Here is an 18,870-nt window from a genome sequence, read left to right on the forward strand (position 1 = left end):
CGTCTTTACCAGCTTCTTCATCACAGTGATGAACTTGACTGCTTGAGTAAAAACAACACCTGATGGAGTATTTCCACACCGCGCTATTGTTTCTTTCACTAAACTTCACAGTCTGAAGTTCTTCCTCCGCTGCTGCGGTTCCGCTCATCAACGTGAGCTCACCGCCCTAATAAAAATAAGCCGGATTCCTGAGTAATACGCGTGTTTCCAGGAGTATGGCGGGGAGTTGAAGGAGCCTGTGGAGGAGCGGATGTGAGGGAGGACGGCAACGAGCCGAGGGATCCACGGAGGGCTCGAGATATAAAGGAGGACGGGGACGAGCCGAAGCTCATCTCGACGCACACGCCCTGAAACTACTGACCAACGCTGACACAACACGTGAGTTACTTACGGCTGCTTCTGCCTCTCACACACACCCAGACACACACACACACACACACACACGCTCTAACACTCCCGTCTTCACTCTCTTGTGCTCGGAGTCGTCTTGCTGCTGTGAGTATGGTCCACTCCGGCCTCTTATCTCGTTTGTCAGTGGAGACGTTTGTTGTTGCCAAAGTCTCTATTGCATAATGACATGTGGATCTCCTGTGTCCTTCTCGCTCGACTCTAAACACACACACACACACACACAATACACACGACACACACAACCTATTTGACTGTCTTCTCTCTTTCCCACTGCTAAAAAAAACAACCTTCCCTAATTTCTGCAAGTGGCCCGAGTGTCACTCCCCCCTTACTGACTGTACTGTTCTGAATGTACACTTACATTATGTGTGTGTGTGTCTGTGTGTGTGTGTGTGTGTCCAGGACAGAGCAGAATGAGCATGTGCAGAGCGGTGACCGGTTGCTTGGTGTTGGCGTGCATGGTGGCGCTGCTGGCCGAGAGGACAGAGGGTCACATCACCTTCTTCAGTCCGAAGGAGATGATGCTGATGAAGGTGAGCGGCGTGGGAGAGGGGGGGGGGGGGGCGAGCAGAGAGAGATGAGCAACACTCCACGAGTGATGTCTGATGTCTTTATGATGCTCACGTTCACTGAACGCTCTCGAGCTTCACCGGACGTGCGTCATGTTGACGGTGTGACGTGAATTTGCACTCACACAGTTTTTAGATCTGAAACAGTTTGACGAATATTTCCAGAAGATAAAACAATTCAAGCAAAAAAAAAAAGACAAACTGTCCTTGTTTCCAGCTTTTTAGTTATGACGTTTTGCTACTTTTCTTCTTTTTTTTATTGACATTTTACAATAAACACTTCATCATTTCATGAGAGAATAACTTGCAGATTCTTAAGGGCTGCAAATAAGCATATTTTTCATGATTAGTTGCAGCCCAAGTTACACTAAAGACATACAAATTGAGTCATTCCTTAAATGTCAGTAGTAATGTCAGCGTTTCATCCAACAGGAAAGAGGTAACGACAAATTCAGACTCACACATCTGGTGAGTTTTTTAGTCTGGTGTTTTAGTTTGAATGATAAATTACAAGAAAAGGTCAAGTGGTTGCTCCAGAGCTCAGTGAAAGACACTGATGAACCGTCCACGGCTCAGGAAACATTAATATATTGATAAGGGATTCATGTCAATACTGTGGCTACTCATACTTTTAAATCACTTCTTAAAAAACATTTTTATCAAATTGCTTTAAAGTGACGTCGTCCTTTTATGATCTATTATGCAGTTCTTTTGTTTTAATGGTTTTGTTTGTATATTTATTTTATATATTGGTTTGTTCTGCGCTTTTTGGCTATCTGTTGGGTTTAGTTGTGTTCAATGCTTTCATGGTATGGTCACCCTTAAGGTCGTGTGTATGGTTCGCTTATCAGTGGAAGCAATTTGTAAAGCCTGTTTTTAAAAGTGCTGTGTAAATAAAGTTATTATTTTGTACAATGATGGAATGATTTAAGGTTGTGGGATGGTTGTCCATGTTTGTGTTAAACGTGTGTGTGTGTGTGTGTGTGTGTGCCGCAGGAGAGAAAGGACATGGAGCCTCGATCGGAGGACGGTCAGTTTGAAGAGGTCACAGTTCAACAGCTCCCTCAGGTGGAGCGCGGTGGGAATCCTGTGAGCACACACACACACACACACACACACACACACACACACACACCCACACACACCCACACACACACACACACACACCCGATGCCGCTGCTGTTTCCAACAAAGACTCATTGACACTTCTTTTGTCCTCCAGGAGAAAACCGTGGAGATCGCCGTCCGTCTTTCACCCAAACAGCTGGATCACGTGACTCCGGTGCTGGAGGAGATCATCCATGAGATAGAGCAGGAACTCCAGAAAGGTACCAACATTTCAGTGGTGGAAGACATAGTGGGACACATTTATATATATATATATATAAAAAGAGACCCACAACTTTGTTTCTTCTTTAATTATCCAAAGATGACGAGTCGAGGCAGACTTACAAGTGATATTGTGATGACTCAAAAGCTCCTTGATGACCAAACTGTTCTCAAAATGTCTCCGCAGCCAAATAGCGAGGTTGAAGACACCGAGGGGAGATGAACCAGCGCTGTACAAATTCTTCAAAAAAGCACTGAATGCTCAAATGTTTTATCGTGTGTTAAAAGAATCAGTCAATAAAGGGAAGTGATTGTGCTTGTGTGTGTTGTCATTTCTAAAGAAGAAGAAGAAGAAGAAGAAGAAGAAGAAGAAGAAGAAGAAGAAGAAGAAGCAGGAGTTGGCCACATGGTGTCAGCATGTCTCACTCGTTCACACACCAGAATTAAAAAAAAAAACACATTTCATTCTGCAAAAGGAGAAAACATTCAGCATTTTGCTCGGCGACACGAGAAGCAAATATCCGAGACATTTTTTTTCATTGGTGCGTTCAGAAACATCTGATAATTTTAGAAAGGACACGCCGTGTCGGAGCCGTTGGCTCCAAAAGTGCAATCGAAAGGGAATTTGACCCCTTTTATCTGTTGTCAAGCCTCCGTTATCCTGACGGATGTTTCAGAGCTTGGACGTCAGCCTCTCGCTGATCTCAAAGTCCTTGACCGCGAGGGCGGGGTCTCGCGCCAAAGGAGCGGGGAGCACCAGGCTGCAGTCGCTGTCGCAATACTTCCCCGTTATCCCCTCCATTTCCTCCGCCACGGCACAGTAGATGGAGCTGGCTGCGCCCTCCTCCGAAGACTGAGAGGAAGGATAGAAGGACGAGAAGGAAAGGTGGGAGCAGAAGCAACACGTTACAGATATCTCCGGAGGTGCAAATGTGAAAGTTGGGAATGGGAAAGTTGCCCAACGTCTGTCTCGACGCGTTGAGCACAACCAGATGTTCATAAACTTGTTAGAAGACACACGGAGCAGACGATCAGCAGAAGGACGATGGAGGTCAGAGGGTCGGGAAGAAGACCGGCCGTGAAAACAGACCTGACAGGAACACTGGTGATGGATCCCAGATGTAAAAGTGCTGTGTGTTTGTTTGCACCCATGGTTACATTAGTGACACACTTTGATGCTGAGGAGACAAGTTTTCCTGCTGGTTCCGCTTACAGTTTACATCTGAAATCTGTCTTTTCCTCACTGGAAGTCTGCGTCAAAGCTGAAGAATAAATTCCTTAGAACAGGATGTGCTTGGAAATGGTACATTTAGTCCACATGACCAGATTTCCAGCGCTGATGAAGCACATGGGAGAACTTTAACTTCTCTGTCTTGGTTTTTTCGAGTAGGTTCCTGCTGGTTTGTTCTGGCTAATCTTTAAAACAACATATCTTTACAGGAAACAATTGGCCTTTCTCACAGTATAATCAGTAGAGCACGTGTTCCTCCTGACTTTAACACTGATCTCTGCTCTACTTGAGCGTCTGTTAGCCAGAACGAACAACAGCGGCGTCCTCAATAAATCAAAGGCAGCGAAATGGAAATCAGCCGTCCTTCGGTACAGCGTTTACGACGCTGCTTTTTACCCCGAGTACGATGTGCCAAACGTGCTTTCTGGGAAAAAGAAACAAGCCCATGAATCAATTTCATCCAGCTGTTGCAACATGGACACATGCAAACACTCAAGCATCCTGACTTGCCTTCAAAGTTTGGCATATTTATAGATATAGTTCTTATTTCCATGAACCCTACAGCGGCGGCTGTTTATTATTTCAAGCTCAGGCATTAAAACTGTAAGTTGTTCAGTTTAACTGGAACACAACAGGAGGGTTAACTCTCACAATGGGCCACTTGCTTTTAATAAAGTGTATTTATAGAATTAGTATTTGTTCCTCATGGAGTCTCTGAGCTCGCTCCAGCCAAACCAGCACACTGGGTGAGAGTGCGTTAAAGTGATAGAAGGTTACTGATCAACAACAGTCCCATTCAGCGGCAAGACACAACACGACACGACACGACACGACACGACAGCGGAGAAATGACGTGGACGGGATTAAGCTCAAAATAAACGCAGCACTCACCTTGAAAAAGAAAAATCCCACCAGGTTGAAAATGAAGCGAACTATGAGCGGATAGTGTCTCAACACTTCTGTCATCACGATGCCCGGGTGGACGGAGTTAGCCGTGACACCTGCACACACACATGGAGAGACACACACAGACAGACACACACAGACAGACACACACATCCACAGAGAGGAACGTGTGAGTCTTTGGCGTTTGTTGATTGTGTTTTAAATCTTTTCAAAAGATTAAAAAAGGGGAAATTAGCTGAAACGTTTGCTTCCTTCATTGAGACTTTGAGCTCAAAGGATAAGACAAAAAAATCATTTCTCTTTTCATTTCTCGGGAATATATACTGTGTCACATGTACTTTTCAGTCCTGGGCTTAGAGAAGTTGTTTGTGTGTTTTAATTAAAAGTTAATACACTTGTGCGCCTGGTTCTGCAAGTAGGAATGTGAGAAGTGGATGAGAATAATATTAAAAGTATCAACAGGTAGAAATGGCATTTTGGCTAACGCTAATGCTAACGCTATCATGGTCAGGCCTCTGTCATTCCTAGTGTGTTTCTGTGTTACCCCTTTTCTTTTGTGTGCATGTCGCTGTGTGTGTGTGTGTCTCAGAGCAGCAGTAAATATAATGCTAAACGTACACAACCATGAGCACAGTGTTACAGCACTCAGCATAAATAATGACCAAAGACAAGCGAAGACACATTATTCAAGTTAAACACACGGGGATTTTGTCTTTCCAGGTTTGTCTCATTAATGATTTACATTTCTGTTTGTCTGCAGACCGTTAAACGTTCAGTGAGTCTTTTTTTTTTGGAGTGGATCGTATTTGCCGGCAGAACATTTAGTTCAAGTTCGAGCTGTGAAGTGACCTGTAGTTTTGGAAGTGAATTTATGTTGAATCATGAACCCGGGAGGGTTCAAAACGACGAATACGCTGTTGAAATGTCACGAATACTCATTTTCACGACTATCCAAATGAAGTGTTGATATATTAACATATTAATACTATTATTATGTTAAGCAAGAGCTCAAAGATGGAGGTTGTACACACTGTAAAGCCCCTTGAGGCAGATTTGTGATGTTGATAAATAAATAAAATTGACTTTCTGCAGCACATATTCACTGGAAGAGACCGTGCATCCGCTCCACTGCTGGAGGATCATAATGATAATATTCATAATCTATATTCACAGCCCACCTGTCCCTTCCAGCCTGCGCGCCAGCTCCTTCGTGCAGATGACGTTGTGCAGCTTTGTGTGGTTGTAGACCGTGTCCATGTGATAGGTGAGGTTCTCGCCGTGGAAGTGAGAGAAGTCCACTCGACCCTTCTTGTGGTTGACGGAGGAGAGCGTGACGATGCGCGCCGGAGCCGAGCGCTTCATCAGGTCTGCAGCGAGAGGCGCGCAAGAGACGAGGAAGAGAAGACAACGAGTGAAGGACTGCGGAGGAATAAAGTCTCTGAATCAAAGTTGTCTTTGTCCGTTTATGTCTTGCAAGAAGGGACAAGTCTGCAGAGAAGTACATTCAGGCTCAGTTAGCATTAGCATCTCGTAGCACAGATAGAGAGCGTGTAAGGCCGGAGGGAGCGGGGACTTCATTGTGTTATGACAATTAAAGAGAGAGAGAGTATTGTTTTCATTACAATGCGTCATAACAAGCACGGGTATCATCATTTTATTACCCACAACACACCTGCTGTGTCAGAGAGACTCACCCAGCAGCAGGTTGGTGAGCAGGAACGGGCCGAGGTGGTTGGTGGCAAAAGAAGTCTCGAACCCGTCTTTAGTGATCTGCCTGGGTAAACCTGGCACATGCATTTAACACATTAGATATACAAACACATTTATACTTCTATAATTATTAGAAGAACCTCACCTTGGCATAATGCGGATGTGAATATTACATGAACCTCTATGTTAAACAGCTGAGAGACTTAACTCTCTGGACACATACATGTGTTGCTTCCTTTAATCTGTTAAAACTGCAGAACCAATGTTGTCTCCAGACCTCCTTTTCCCTGTGTTTGTGTCGTCGTAGGAACCCCAAATTAATTCCAATAATTGTGTTTATTGTATGTATTTGTTCAGCAAAGTCTTGGGAAAAAAATGTATATCTGTAAAAAAAGAAATCACTTTTAAAAAATATTTTAAATCGTAACTATGAACATCCAGCATGATATGAACCAGATTCCCTATAAAAGCCTCCTGGAGCGTCAATAAGACACCTTTTTGGAAAGATTAGGACCTAAAGAATCAGAATCTGCAACAAAAATCACAATAAAACAAAGTCTTGTCCTGTTAGGAAGGAGTTTCAGTCAAAAAACTGTGTCGATCGGTTCAAAAATGGAAAGATTGACGTATTTTAAGCCAAAAGATTGTCTGAATGGGGCATGCTGGGACTTAAAATGGGAGCGGACGGTTTCCAAAAGGTTAACAGGAAAGTCCGTGGAGAGAGTCCAGATGTATGACACATCTTTCCATACCATCCACTGATTTCACATACAACTGACATGTCCAAAGTGAAGCATCAGCAGAGTGTTTGTGTTGTTCCAATATTCTGTTTGTTTATTTACGATCCCCACAATACCTGAAACTCCCGCGTTGTTGACCAGGATGTGCAGAGCTTTCTCCTCTGCCAGGATCCCCTCAGCAAACGCCCTGACCGAGTCCAGAGACGACAGGTCCACCAGGCGCAGGTGCACGTCAGCGTTTCCGCTCTTCTCCCGGATCTCGTTCAGCGCCGCCGTCCCGCGGGCTTCGCTTCGACAAGCCAGGAGGACGCGAGCGCCCCGACGCGCCAAGTCCAAGGCGATGAACTTCCCAATCCCTTGGCAGAGAGAGAGAGAGAACACGATGTAGTCGCGACACTTTGACAACAGAACGGTTTTGTGGTACCAAAGTCCGCGGTTCTTGGAAAACAGTCACTTGACGAGACGTTTAAAAAGCATTAGTTTCAGCTCTTGAACATGTTTTAGTCACATCTCTGAGTGGTGAGACATGTCACATGCTCATGATGAAGAGATGTCTTTCAGTCAGATCCTCTGGAAAAGTGATTTCAATGTTATGACCTATTGAACTACTTTGTATTTATAATCTAGCTGCACACAAAAAAGTAACATAATAAGGCAAAAACATATAAAATAAATACAGGACCATCTCTCACTGCTGAACACCAAGATTTTGTCCTTGTATTTTTCATTCCATCTGTATATTTAATTTTCTTCTTAATTGTTGTATTTATATTACCTGTTTTTCATCTGTATTTACTTGTGAGCAGTGCTGCTGTAATCCTGTAATTTCCCCACTGAGGGACAAATAAAGGATTATCTTATCTCTTAACAGGTTTGAGTCTTCAGTGTGTCCATATGCAAAAATAAAAGTATATTTCTGTTGCTGGAACTAAAAAAAGAGTGTTAACCTCATCCTTTAAGGTGTAATGAATACGCTGGCGTCTAAACTGGGTCACCAGCGAACAGCGAGGGTTTAAACACAGGACCAGATACCAGAACATGTCCGGTTAAGATCCTTTATCTCCCTGCTTTAATGATCCAAAGAGCACATTCTCCGCTATCTGTCTCAATGCTCGTACCAGCGAGGGTGGGGTTTCCTCCTTGTGCATGTAACGCATGCTCGCTTTAAAAACACTGATTTCAGGTCAGTTAGTTAATCTGTAAGTGAATCAAGGTTGCAGGTTGTTTACGTTCCACAAAGGTCGTGACGTGTCCATGAGGGTCAGCGGCCTGGTGGAGCCTGAATGGTTTTTCTGGTTTCTCTGCCGGTGATCTGAGGTGAGATCACCTGCTGCAGGAGGAAGGATGGACTTGTGTGTGAATGTGGGGAGTCGATTATAATCGTGAGCATTAAACGAAGGAATCTTACCGCTTTGTTTCAGAGTTTAAGGTTCAATGAAGAGTGTAAAGGTGTTCCTAATGGTCCCTGTTGCTTTCTGGGCCTCATATCAACCGTCTTATCAGCGAATGACCCGCTGAACCCGACGTGCAAGTGCAAAGATTAACTCAAAGTGCTGGGTTCGCTCTGTGAAGACGGCCTGAGCGATAAGTACAAAGCGTGCTCGAGTTTTGAGTTCTTGAACGAGGAAGACGAGGTGATGTCGGTGCCGTGGGAGCGGAAAGAGGAATAAAAGAGCCTTGACCCATTTGTAGGTTTTTTCTGGATGAATGCGGAGGTTTACTGAAGCAGCAGAGATGAAGAGGAAGAAGAGCAGAAGGGTTAGAAGCTGTTGACCGCCTCTACCTCTAAATCTGATCAACAAAATGTTAATTTTTGTCTGCCGATAGGCAAGTGGGAATTTTTTATGCTGATTCTGTGGTTGAGCTTTCTGCCCTCATGCCATCCAGCGTGGTTGCCCAACAGGGAGATGTGGCTGATAAGGAAACACAGAATGTTGTGTCACAACAACCTGAATGTGCTCTGATGAGATAAATACATGTCCCCATGTCCTCCATTTCCAGAACCTATTAACTTCTTGTAATTAAATACAAAGTACCTCAAACTAAAAGAAAAAAACCCACACAATCTGGCAACATGGCGTGGCTCTTTAAGAGCTTTTAAAACATTAAATCACGTCTCTGTTTCATCCTTCATGTAAGCATTACCAGCCCTTTGTCACTGACTGCTGATGCAAATGGCCGTAAAGTACTTTAAATAACAATATTTGCTATGCAAACACTTGAAAATAAACACTGTGAAACCTGACAACGAACTAGGAAGCCAGAGAGGATGATCTTGATGACGGAAAACTACTTTAGAGGTGGGAGAAACAGTATTTAACTCAAGAAGCCATCCTTAGTGTTCCCACAATACCACCGTGAGGCTATCCTCCACGCAAAGCCCTCCAGACAGCGCGTGTTTCTCCTGCAGGTACCCCGAGAGGAGGCTGGCTGCACTCACCTGTATTGGCCCCTGTCACTATAGCGGTCTTCCCCCTCAGGTGCACGGAGCAGGCGCGCGGGTCCCAGGGTCCTCTGCGCTGCACGCGCACCACGAAGGCCAGCAGCGCCGTGCACAGCGCCCACGCCGGGTGGCACAGGAGAGCCCACCAAACCATTGCACATGCAGCCAGTGGAACCGCGCGACGGGAGAAGGATCCGACTAAACAGCGGGGCAGCTCTCACCCTGCTGCTGCTTCCACCAGAAGGGAAGGAGGTGTGCCCAATTCCTCTAATGGAAACGGCAGTAAAGGCGGGGGGAGACTTCTGGACGCAGGAGCGATCCCACGTGGGCAGAGGAGCTGCGCGTAAAGTGGAAGCAAAACTCCAACGAGACATCTGCTTTCAATGTTCTGCACAGATCCATGAAGTGTGACGACACTGAAGGCAACACACACACACACACACACACGCACACACACTCACACTGGACTGGTTATCCCAGATTTTATCATATATTTAAACAAGACATGGGAGAAAAGACCCACGTGTGTGATCTGGAGGTATTTAAATCGATAAATGTTGCTATAAGACATTTTCTTAAAGTGAAAGGGAAACGCAGCTGTTTTAGCATTTAGCAACTAGCTCTTTATATCCCCAGCAGTAGATAATTCATTAAAAAAACATTATTAAAGGTAAAAAAAAAAAATAAAAATAAAAAAAAAACACTGAACGGGAGCATCTACTTTTACTCTCGATACGTTAAGTAGATCACACTTACATACAGATATACTTGGAATTAAATACAAAGTACCCCAAACTGAAAAGAAAACCGCATAATCTGGCAACAACGCAGATTGTTTTTTATGGTTTTGCTCTTCAAGAGCTTTTTAAACATTGAATAACGTCTCTGTTTCATCCTCCATGGAAGCATTACGAGCCCTTTCACTGTCTCTGCTGATGCAAATGGCCGTAAAACACTTTTTAATTCCAGTATTTGCTCTACAAACACTTGAAATCAAACACATAAACCTGACAACAAACTGTACTTGATGTGGAGCATGTTCACGCTGTGGCATCAATATTGTTCCACTTCATGCTTATTAAAGGTCTTTTTTGATCTGTGAAATTGTCAAGATGAATGTAGACACACATCCTTGAGGTCCTGTGTGGCTGTACAACAGACACACAACGTTTCAGTCCTCGGTGCATTTAAATGCAGGAGTTTTTATTATTATTTTTTTAACATCTTCCATGTTCCCCCGCAGCGGGACAGGACCAGTATTTCATCTTCTGGAGCGCCAGAAAGAAGTTGATTCATCTTTTGCCAATTCAGCACAAAACGAATATTGAATCTGAATGTTGAATATAACCTGAATATAATATTCATAAATAATGTCAGTGCACCCTAATGGCCTCTAGGGGGCGACACAGACCAACACGTTGAACTGGTGATGAGTGGAAGTTATGCTTATTAATTATTACCTTTTTATATATATATATATGTGTGTGTGTGTGTGTGTGTGTGTGTGTGTGTGTGTGTGTTTAGTTACATGACGGCTGCACAGACTGAAAGGATCACAGTCATTTGTAGTTTGAAGTGAAAGACAGATCGTTGTGCTACGAGGAAGGAGGTTGGTGAGTCTCAAAGGTCAAAGGTCAACAGGTGTCATGCAAAAAAACTACAACAACCTCTCGGTCAGAAAAAGCCCTTTCTCTCTCTGGCTTACTGGAAACTGTCCCTCTCGTTTCATTGATTCATTTGTGTTGTACAGCGACCAATAATCTCTACACACTGCAACTCATAAAACACAAACGTCAATGACAATATTGCTAATGAAGACACACACTCTCACACAGTATGGGGCGTGCAGAACGGCTACAGGTTGCACTGAACACGACCTTCCCTATAGTACGAGTGCACAGTTCATGAGTCATGAAAGAGGAACTCTGCCTCTTACCACAGAGGACGACATGTCACTGAACCGCTGACAAGTTGTGCATCTATTTGTCATGGGCCACTCCCGCTGCGCAGCTAGCTAGTCCGGACTCCCATTTTCCCTTTTAGCCAATTAGCAAAAGAACAATGGGAGGCGCATATGTGGACCTGCTTGTTTCCACTGTGCAGTCCAGATAAGTGAGACTGTTATCAATGAAGCTGTACATTTAATCAATACTCTTGTTTTGACGGTTGCCACGTGGGCTCTTGTTCTTTAAAGAGGGACATGTTTAGCCCAGTATACCACAATAAAATAACATATATGAAATACTATGGACAAGAATGGAATGTTTTAGATGAGTTAGACACAGTATAATATACAATATATTTCCCAGAACTACATTCAATGTGAGCAAGTTCCTATTATAATAATCAGAATCAGCTTTAATGGCCATGTCAATTTGCACAAACATGGAATTTGACTCCGTACTTATATACATACAATAAGCAAGATGGATATAAAAAAGACAATAAATACATTAAAGAAAATGACATTGAAGTAAAAAGATAGTGCAGATAGTGCAGGTGTCAGTTGTATCGTACCAATTTATTTAGTCAAATAAAGGCGACAGCTAACACTTGAGGAAATCTTTAACTCTCTTCCCATATTGGTCTTCATGTAAAGCCATCGGGGGATGGGTCAGACTGTGGGAAGTATCCCAGAGGAGGGGCCCGGGTTTAAAGAGCGGACAAAAGCTTTATGGATGTGTGTGACAGCGAGAGGGAGACACACAACCAGAGCAGAGGAGACCAGAAGAGACGCTGGAGGGGAGGAGGAAACAAGGGGCGAAGCGCCAGAAAGAAGCTCGATGTGGACGACACTGTGACATGGGAGGAGGCGCCACATCTCCAGAAGGGGGTCTGAACTTGATCTTTTGCTTTTGCTAAATTAGGGATTCAAGAGAAGAGAACATGAAGGACTTAATGCAGTCGGTGGAACTCGGGGTTTCTCGGCGCAGCCGAGCCAGAGTCTGTCTCCAGAACAAAGCAGTTCGAGTGGGACTGGCTGAAACCTTCAGCACATACGTCATGATGGTAAGAAACACTTGCTCTAATGATGTGTGATTCCATAAATAAACCGCTGTATAAAAGCCCCTCACGTCCATCATCCTGTCTCTGTCTCTCTGTAGCGAACGTTGAGGCTCATGTCTAACAACCGCCATTAATTATTAATGCCGACGCTCTTGACCCTGATAACATGCACGCTGAAGTCACATGATGGGGAGGGGGGGGGTTGTGGACGGGGATTGGTGGGCTCCGGTGGGTGAACCAGGAAGTCTAGTGTTACCAGAGTAATGGTGAGGCGGGGTGCAGAAGTCACATGTTGTGTGGCAGCTGTTACACACACACACAAAAAACCTATACTTAGAACCCTGCAGGCTTTACATGGAAAACCAAACTCACGCTCAACCTAAATGCACTTAACTTTCGGTTGAAGGAGCACATGTTTCCTGTTTCCTGTGTCAGCTTCTTTTTACAAGCAACGTGGAAGCGCTCAGTTCAGCTTGTTTCACACTCTCAGTTCTTCCAACATTTCTAAACAAAAGTTTCCTTTCATTTCCACCTCGGCACGCCGGCTTCACTGGCACGACTCCGCTGTTCATCCTTCTTGTTTGCTGCTTTCCCATAACCCTCGGATGGTGTTCACTTTTTTGTTACTCATCAGGTGTTGCGGGTCTGTCGGACCCGCCGTATTTCGGGGTTTTACATTCAACACAATCAAAACAATTGTATGTTAAAATACTCAACAGATGTTTTCTTTATCCCAAATTAAAAGCAATGTAAACAGCAAATATGGTTAATAATTTAATTCAGTTACACAACTTCCACACTTTTATTAGCCGAACACCCTGTGTGTAGTAAATGTGTAGGGGGGGTTACGGTGTGCGGTCGCTGAACATTTTGTTTATGTTCTTCACAGAAAATAGGCAAAGGCCAATAAGTCTGAATTAGAAAAAAATAATGATTCATATTATTTTTGTTTTGATGAAAAATGAAAACACCACAGGAGGGTTAAGAAGCTTTCCGCCTGTGCACACTGACGTGTCTCTGCATCCAGGTGTTCGGCCTGGGCTCCGTGGCCCAGGTCGTGACGGGACGGGGGGCGTTCGGACAGTACCTCAGCATCAATGTGGGCTTCGGCCTGGGCGTCGCTATGGGGGCTCACGTCGGAGGGAAGGTCTCAGGTACGAGAGCGGACCCACCTGAACCATCAAGAGACTGTGGAATCACTTTGACCTGACACACGTTTGTCGTGCTCCATCAGGGGCTCACATGAACGCGGCCGTGTCGTTCACCATGTGCACGTTCGGCCGCCTCGGGTGGAAGATGCTGCCTCTGTATGTTTTTGCACAACTGTTGGGCTCATTCCTGGCTGCAGCGACAATCTATGGTGTCTATTATGGTGAGGGCACGCTGCATGTTTGGCACTGAACACCTGCATTCTCATACATATGTAAGCTTCTCCTTCCTTATGTGACTTCTGTTCTACTTCTACTCCTTATCTGCCTAAATTGTTCCTGAATGCAGAAGCCATCCATGACTATTGTGGAGGAAACCTGACTGTCACCGGCGTAAAGGCCACAGCCGGTATCTTTGCCACCTATCCTGCGCCGTACCTCTCCTTGCTGGCTGGATTCATTGATCAGGTAGATCAATCCGCATCACCTGACACATTCTGTCCAACACATTCTTGCTGTTTACGCACAGCTACCTGTGTGACGTGTGTGTCTGTGTGTGTGCCAGGTGTTCGGCACAGCCATGCTGCTGCTGTCCCTGATGGCTCTGTCGGATCAGAAGAACAAACCGGCGGCGGCGGGCTGCGAGCCGGTCGCCGTGGGCCTCCTGGTGCTGCTCATTGGCATTTCTCTGGGCAGCAACAGCGGCTACGCCATCAACCCCACCAGGGACATCGCACCCAGGGTCTTCACCGCCATCGCGGGCTGGGGGGGTGATGTGTTCAGGTACACGCTGGCTTTTAGAGGCAGGCTTTTGTGTTATGTCACAATGACTTGGGGGTGAGATAAGCGGGGGGGAAAACATGTTAATTATTAATCCAACCCGTGTATTTGTTTGTATCTGTGCAGGTCTGGACATGGGTGGTGGTGGGTGCCTCTGGTTGCCCCGCCCATCGGTGGAGTACTGGGTGCAGGGCTCTACAGGGTGTTGATAGAAATGCACCACCCCTCCCTCTCTGAGCAGGATGAGCGGCTGGTGGAGAGGTTTGAGGAGAGTTTCCCTCTGGAGAAACGAGAAAACATCTGCACTAATGTGTGTGTCTGAAGCCCACACACGGCTATGTGCACATCTGTATGCAGCCGGATACGAGGGTGAAGACAATAAAAAAAGACAATGGCCCCAAAACAAACAAACAAAGAGCGTATTGCTCCAGTTATAGTAACTACATTAAGATCAAACGCTTGAAAATGAAGAGCATTTCTATACATTCAAGATGAAAAAACCCACTTCGTATCTTAAATCTCGTTTACATTAGTGAGGTCACAGCAGCTGATATGACCTCGGGAGACATTGTGAATAACAATCAACAGGAGATGAAAAGTGAAGCGCTCCCATACGTTAGACTTACATAAGCATGTAGCTTTAAAAAAAAGAAAGAACATAAGGCCAGTAGGAGTCGGCACATGTTGAAATGCTGGAACATTGACATCAGAGCAGACGTGATTATACAAACAAAATCAATAAGTCTAAACTCCAGCACGATGTTGTATGTGTAGCGCTAACAGAGGGACTCGGCATCAGTGATGCTTCAGCCAGTTAGGAACCTTTTTTAAAATAGTTTAATAGTATAATTTCTATCAGGATCATAATGTAACACTTCCTGGTTGAGATTAGCATGAACTCTACAGCCATGTAGCGTTTGATAGGTCCTTTATTAATCCTGAAAGGGGAGATCTGTTTGCTACAGCAGCATTTATACATATTGAAGCAATATTAAATATTAAAAAATGCACAATATACAAAAAAAAATAGGATACAATTAAATGAATGAACAAAACAATAGTGCAAAGGTTCAAGCTCAACCCTCAACACAAGCACTTTTACTGCCACAGTATTACTTTTATTCTTTCGGTTTCCTTCAGGGTTAGTTTATTTACAAATATCTTTAAAGATTGTATATAATATATGTAGATTATTGTTGTATGATAAAACTAAGCCTAGTGTTAATAACTACAGACCTCATTGGTTACAGCAGAGGAAGAGCAGTAACTGAACTCTGTTAGTACATATGAGGATTATTTGACATGTCAGCAGCACGTGATCATATTTCATGAATGCCTTTACGTATCTTTACCACAAGGTGTCACTAGTGAGCACTGTGTGGACCGAGGCAACCGGCTGGAAAAGCCTCTTTCCTCCATCACCAACACTGAGCAGTGCAACATAAAGCCGTGTGTAGGAAAAGCGCTGGCTGTTTTATCCATTTAAACATGCAGCATTCCCAAACTTAGTTCCTGAACAACGCGCTCTGAAGGATCCGCGGCTCCTTGGCGCAACGTCGGCTGCAAAAGCTGATCAGATGGACTCGTTCTCAGCGTCTTCCCCCGCCGTGTCTTCCTGCGCCGCCTTGGCTCTTGGCAGCGCTCCCCAAGCTGCACTGCGGCGACTGCTTCTTCTTGAGGACGGGCGTCTTGGCTTTGCCTTTGAAGGCCTTCGTGGGGTCCAGCTTGTTGAGATGGGAATCTCCGGCTGGATCGGCGAAGTTGGGCTCACTGCTGAAAGTCAGAGGCTGGTACAACGACGCCCACTGCTGCAGAGGGAACAGGAGGAGGGATCATTTCCAATGCAAAATGACCCCAACCATGGCTTTGAGGAAGTGTGTGTTACAGAAGGGTCACTACAAAGAAGCTGCTACATGTTCCACCACTGTAATCTGCATTCCCAGTGACATTTGGCATACACCGTCTAGAACAAGGGTGTCAAACATACGGCCCGCGGGCCGGATCCGGCGCAAGAGAGCCCCCAGGCAGATAAACAGGGTGCCGATGTCTGAATGTTTGGTCTTTATGTTTTCTAGTTTATTGTTGGAAGACCTTTAACATAAGGTTCATCCAAAAACCTTCACCAATGATTAAACATAGAGAAATATTGTTGTTATGTATGCGTTATTACGCTATAATTCCACTTGAGATCAAAATGGGCGGCATGTGGCCGCTTCACTCAAATGAGTTTGACACCCCTGGTCTAGAATATAAAAAAAGTCTGGTATGGGTAATAAAATCTATTGATTGCACGTCAAAATTAAACTTAGGTTTAGGCAACAAAACCTTGTGTTTCGAATGTTGTGTCCAAACACTTTGATGTGTTTGTGTAAGTGTCTCTAACTGAGTGTTGTGTCATTTTGTTCAATCAGCCAACATTGTTTGTGAAGGTAACAGAATGAATAAAGTATATTTTATACATCTGCAACTTGTTAATATTAGTACAAAGCCATACGTTTCAGCCGCACATGACAAGACAATGGCGACAACGTTCTGCGGGAACTGAAAGTTCAGCAGATATCATCTGAAGCTCAACACGCGGTCGTGTAAAAAGCCATCCAGCACACCTTGGCCTGGGGGCTCAGGCCGTAGGGCGTGAAGGCATACTGCCACTCGGGCAGGCCCAGGTGCGTGATCATCAGGCGGTAGTAGGAGGTGAAGGTGGCGGTCAGTAGGTGCCAACACAGTGAGCGGTCCAGGAACCAAATGTCACTCCGCTGGGCGACCACACCTGCGAGACACAAAGACCGACAACTTAATGGCGCAACACTCATTTTAACAACGACGACATGAATGTATTTGTTGATGCAATTTTGTGAATACAACTGGAACACCTGGCGCGCAGTTTTTGTAGACGAGACACACTTTGCCGTTCCCACCACAGGAATCCATCTCGAAGATGCGGCTCCGGGAGTCAAAATGGGGCGGGGCAGCGGCGTTCCTGGTCCCTGACGGATAGCATTGATGAGCCTTGAATAAATATTGACTTTTCCAAATCAACGTTTCAATCATCAGCCTGCTTTTCTGCACATCTGAGCAGGCGGATAGACGTAATCACACTTGATGTGCAGTGATGGTTGAGAGTGAAGAAGCACCCGGCGAGGTTTTACCGCTCTGTGTGTCGTCCTCCTCCCAGTCCAGGTCGGCCAGCGAGGGAGCGTTGGGGAGAGAGAATAACGACACCGGTTGGAGGAGCGGGCACAGCCGAGCCACGCTGTGGATCATCATGCTGCCGAGGGGAACACACTCATCTAAAACACACACACACACACACACACACACACACATAAGGACTCAGAAGTTCATTCAGTGAGAGTCAGGATGCCAAAGTGTTCGACCGAACGTCTGAGAAGCTCTTTTGTCTCGGCAGCAGTTTGATTTTTTTATTGTACAGCTTTAGTTGTGGTTTTTAGATTTAAATTTAGCATCTTTCTACGTCGGTTATGTGTCTTGTTGTCTTGTTTCATAAGACATTTTCTGCTGTTTGTTCTTGTAATGTGTGTTTTTTTGTCAGTTGTGCACTGTGAACCTAGTCCGTTGTTGTCCGTATGAGTCTGTTGTTGTATTTGGTGACAAATGAGTTATTAATAAAGTTTTCTATCTATCTCCACACAGACACAGTTATCACATATCTCAGATCTGACATGTTTTTAGAATTGCATAAGCTATTTGAATGTTCCTGTATCATGTCATCGTAATATAATATAATTAAATGAATTAGTGATGTTACTCCAGACAGAACAAACAACCAATCAGGCCACCTACTGTCTAGTTTCACGCTCCAGGTGAGTGCTAATCCATCAGTTGTCAGATAGAAATCTCGTAGGTCCTCTGGCAAAATACAGGTGTTTTTCTAAAAGGAAGAAATGAAGCATCATCACTTGATGACAATGCATATATATATAAAGCTGACCAAACCGCCAGGTGTCTCCATACGTCACCTGCTCCCAGGACAGCAGGCTCCTCTTCTCTGCAGGCTCCCTCTCCACGAGCCGCACGTCCACCACACCGGGCATGTTCTCTAGCAACACAACAGACACACAATCATAGCGTGTGTTAAGCTCATAGCCCAGCTACACCTCGGTCAACCCCCACACGTTCACGGTGTTAGCAAAGAAACGTGATACACACCGAGGATGCGAGTGACGCCGAGCGTCAGTCTCTCGGCAACACCTTTGAACGTGAAGCTTTCTTTTGTCTCTTCCATTTGGACAATTGCGCTCACAAATGTGCGCAAAGCCTTGTCGCTGTCTGCCCTGTACCGACTCCTCTGCGGTCAGTGCTGTCTCCACTTGGAAACAGACAGTCGAGCCAGCCGCACGGTTGTTTTTTTCCCGGTCCGTGTGTATTCGAGGCTTTACGGTAAGAGCTGACTTCAAAATAAGAGCAAGGTTCCGGTGAATGTGACAGTCAGTCAATACGTCTTGTTAATACATATCCTTTATTGTTTTGTAGTGAAATTATAATAACAACAAACTATATAACACGTGGAAACTGTATTTTTAAGAATGATATTTGAAGTGAAATTCATTTGAAACTATGGACAGACACTTCACTT

The 18,870-nt window shown here is 44.8% G+C and overlaps 4 protein-coding genes across 5 annotated transcripts in view; 2 read left to right on the forward strand and 2 right to left on the reverse strand.

The window, feature by feature from the left end:
• mlnl (motilin-like) overlaps positions 1 to 2,607 on the forward strand; it is a 2,876-nt gene extending 269 nt beyond the window's left edge. Inside the window, exons 2-6 of the mRNA XM_068593497.1 lie at positions 212 to 378; positions 814 to 944; positions 1,977 to 2,069; positions 2,203 to 2,308; positions 2,497 to 2,607. Of these exons, the coding sequence (XP_068449598.1) occupies positions 825 to 944; positions 1,977 to 2,069; positions 2,203 to 2,308; positions 2,497 to 2,504 (327 nt within the window). The 5' untranslated portion in view covers positions 212 to 378; positions 814 to 824 and the 3' untranslated portion in view covers positions 2,505 to 2,607. The remainder of the gene's footprint in view (positions 1 to 211; positions 379 to 813; positions 945 to 1,976; positions 2,070 to 2,202; positions 2,309 to 2,496) is intronic.
• On the reverse strand, positions 2,418 to 9,634 carry zgc:64106 (uncharacterized protein LOC393348 homolog). The gene is made up of 6 exons (XM_068593493.1): positions 9,337 to 9,634; positions 7,013 to 7,252; positions 6,141 to 6,230; positions 5,625 to 5,813; positions 4,432 to 4,541; positions 2,418 to 3,162 (listed from the first exon to the last, which is right to left on the reverse strand). The coding sequence occupies exons 1-6, from the start codon at positions 9,491 to 9,493 to the stop codon at positions 2,983 to 2,985; spliced, it is 966 nt and encodes a 321-aa protein (XP_068449594.1). The 5' UTR covers positions 9,494 to 9,634; the 3' UTR covers positions 2,418 to 2,982.
• Positions 9,635 to 12,079: 2,445 nt separating this feature from the next.
• aqp7 (aquaporin 7) lies at positions 12,080 to 16,698 on the forward strand. The gene is made up of 6 exons (XM_068593494.1): positions 12,080 to 12,348; positions 13,373 to 13,499; positions 13,580 to 13,717; positions 13,843 to 13,961; positions 14,059 to 14,276; positions 14,400 to 16,698. Exons 1-6 carry the CDS (start codon positions 12,226 to 12,228, stop codon positions 14,593 to 14,595), a joined length of 921 nt encoding a protein of 306 aa, XP_068449595.1. The 5' UTR covers positions 12,080 to 12,225; the 3' UTR covers positions 14,596 to 16,698.
• On the reverse strand, positions 15,175 to 18,669 carry tpgs2 (tubulin polyglutamylase complex subunit 2). 2 transcript variants are annotated; one of them, XM_068593496.1, is made up of 7 exons: positions 18,444 to 18,669; positions 18,254 to 18,333; positions 18,078 to 18,165; positions 17,423 to 17,563; positions 17,147 to 17,260; positions 16,880 to 17,043; positions 15,175 to 16,078 (listed from the first exon to the last, which is right to left on the reverse strand). In XM_068593496.1, the coding sequence occupies exons 1-7, from the start codon at positions 18,517 to 18,519 to the stop codon at positions 15,863 to 15,865; spliced, it is 879 nt and encodes a 292-aa protein (XP_068449597.1). In that variant the 5' UTR covers positions 18,520 to 18,669; the 3' UTR covers positions 15,175 to 15,862. The 2 variants fall into 2 exon arrangements, with proteins under 2 accessions (XP_068449597.1, XP_068449596.1); XM_068593495.1 differs by having other exon boundaries at positions 15,175 to 16,081.
• Positions 18,670 to 18,870: the final 201 nt, after the last annotated feature.

The sequence above is a fragment of the Clinocottus analis genome, unplaced genomic scaffold (genome assembly GCF_023055335.1).
Source record: "Clinocottus analis isolate CAN_PGR_092001 unplaced genomic scaffold, fCliAna1.0.p SCAF_3, whole genome shotgun sequence".
NCBI classification, from domain to species: Eukaryota; Metazoa; Chordata; class Actinopteri; order Perciformes; family Cottidae; genus Clinocottus; species Clinocottus analis.

What these genes read in the sequence shown, in the direction of transcription:
- zgc:64106 (XM_068593493.1), bottom strand. Translation starts at nt 9,493, where the DNA reads ATGGTTTGGTGGGCTCTCCTGTGCCACCCGGCGTGGGCGCTGTGCACG. An exon ending in GCTCACCAACCTGCTGCTGG is followed by an intron (nt 5,814 to 6,140) that starts GTGAGTCTCTCT and finishes CTCTCGCTGCAG; the next exon opens with ACCTGATGAAGCGCTCGGCT. An exon ending in TGGGATTTTTCTTTTTCAAG is followed by an intron (nt 3,163 to 4,431) that starts GTGAGTGCTGCG and finishes CCTTCCTCTCAG; the next exon opens with TCTTCGGAGGAGGGCGCAGC.
- aqp7 (XM_068593494.1), top strand. Translation starts at nt 12,226, where the DNA reads ATGAAGGACTTAATGCAGTCGGTGGAACTCGGGGTTTCTCGGCGCAGC. An exon ending in AATCTATGGTGTCTATTATG is followed by an intron (nt 13,718 to 13,842) that starts GTGAGGGCACGC and finishes TCCTGAATGCAG; the next exon opens with AAGCCATCCATGACTATTGT. An exon ending in TGGCTGGATTCATTGATCAG is followed by an intron (nt 13,962 to 14,058) that starts GTAGATCAATCC and finishes TGTGTGTGCCAG; the next exon opens with GTGTTCGGCACAGCCATGCT.
- tpgs2 (XM_068593495.1), bottom strand. Translation starts at nt 18,519, where the DNA reads ATGGAAGAGACAAAAGAAAGCTTCACGTTCAAAGGTGTTGCCGAGAGA. An exon ending in GCCTGCTGTCCTGGGAGCAG is followed by an intron (nt 18,166 to 18,253) that starts GTGACGTATGGA and finishes TCTTCCTTTTAG; the next exon opens with AAAAACACCTGTATTTTGCC. An exon ending in GCCTGAGCCCCCAGGCCAAG is followed by an intron (nt 16,082 to 16,879) that starts GTGTGCTGGATG and finishes TTCCCTCTGCAG; the next exon opens with CAGTGGGCGTCGTTGTACCA.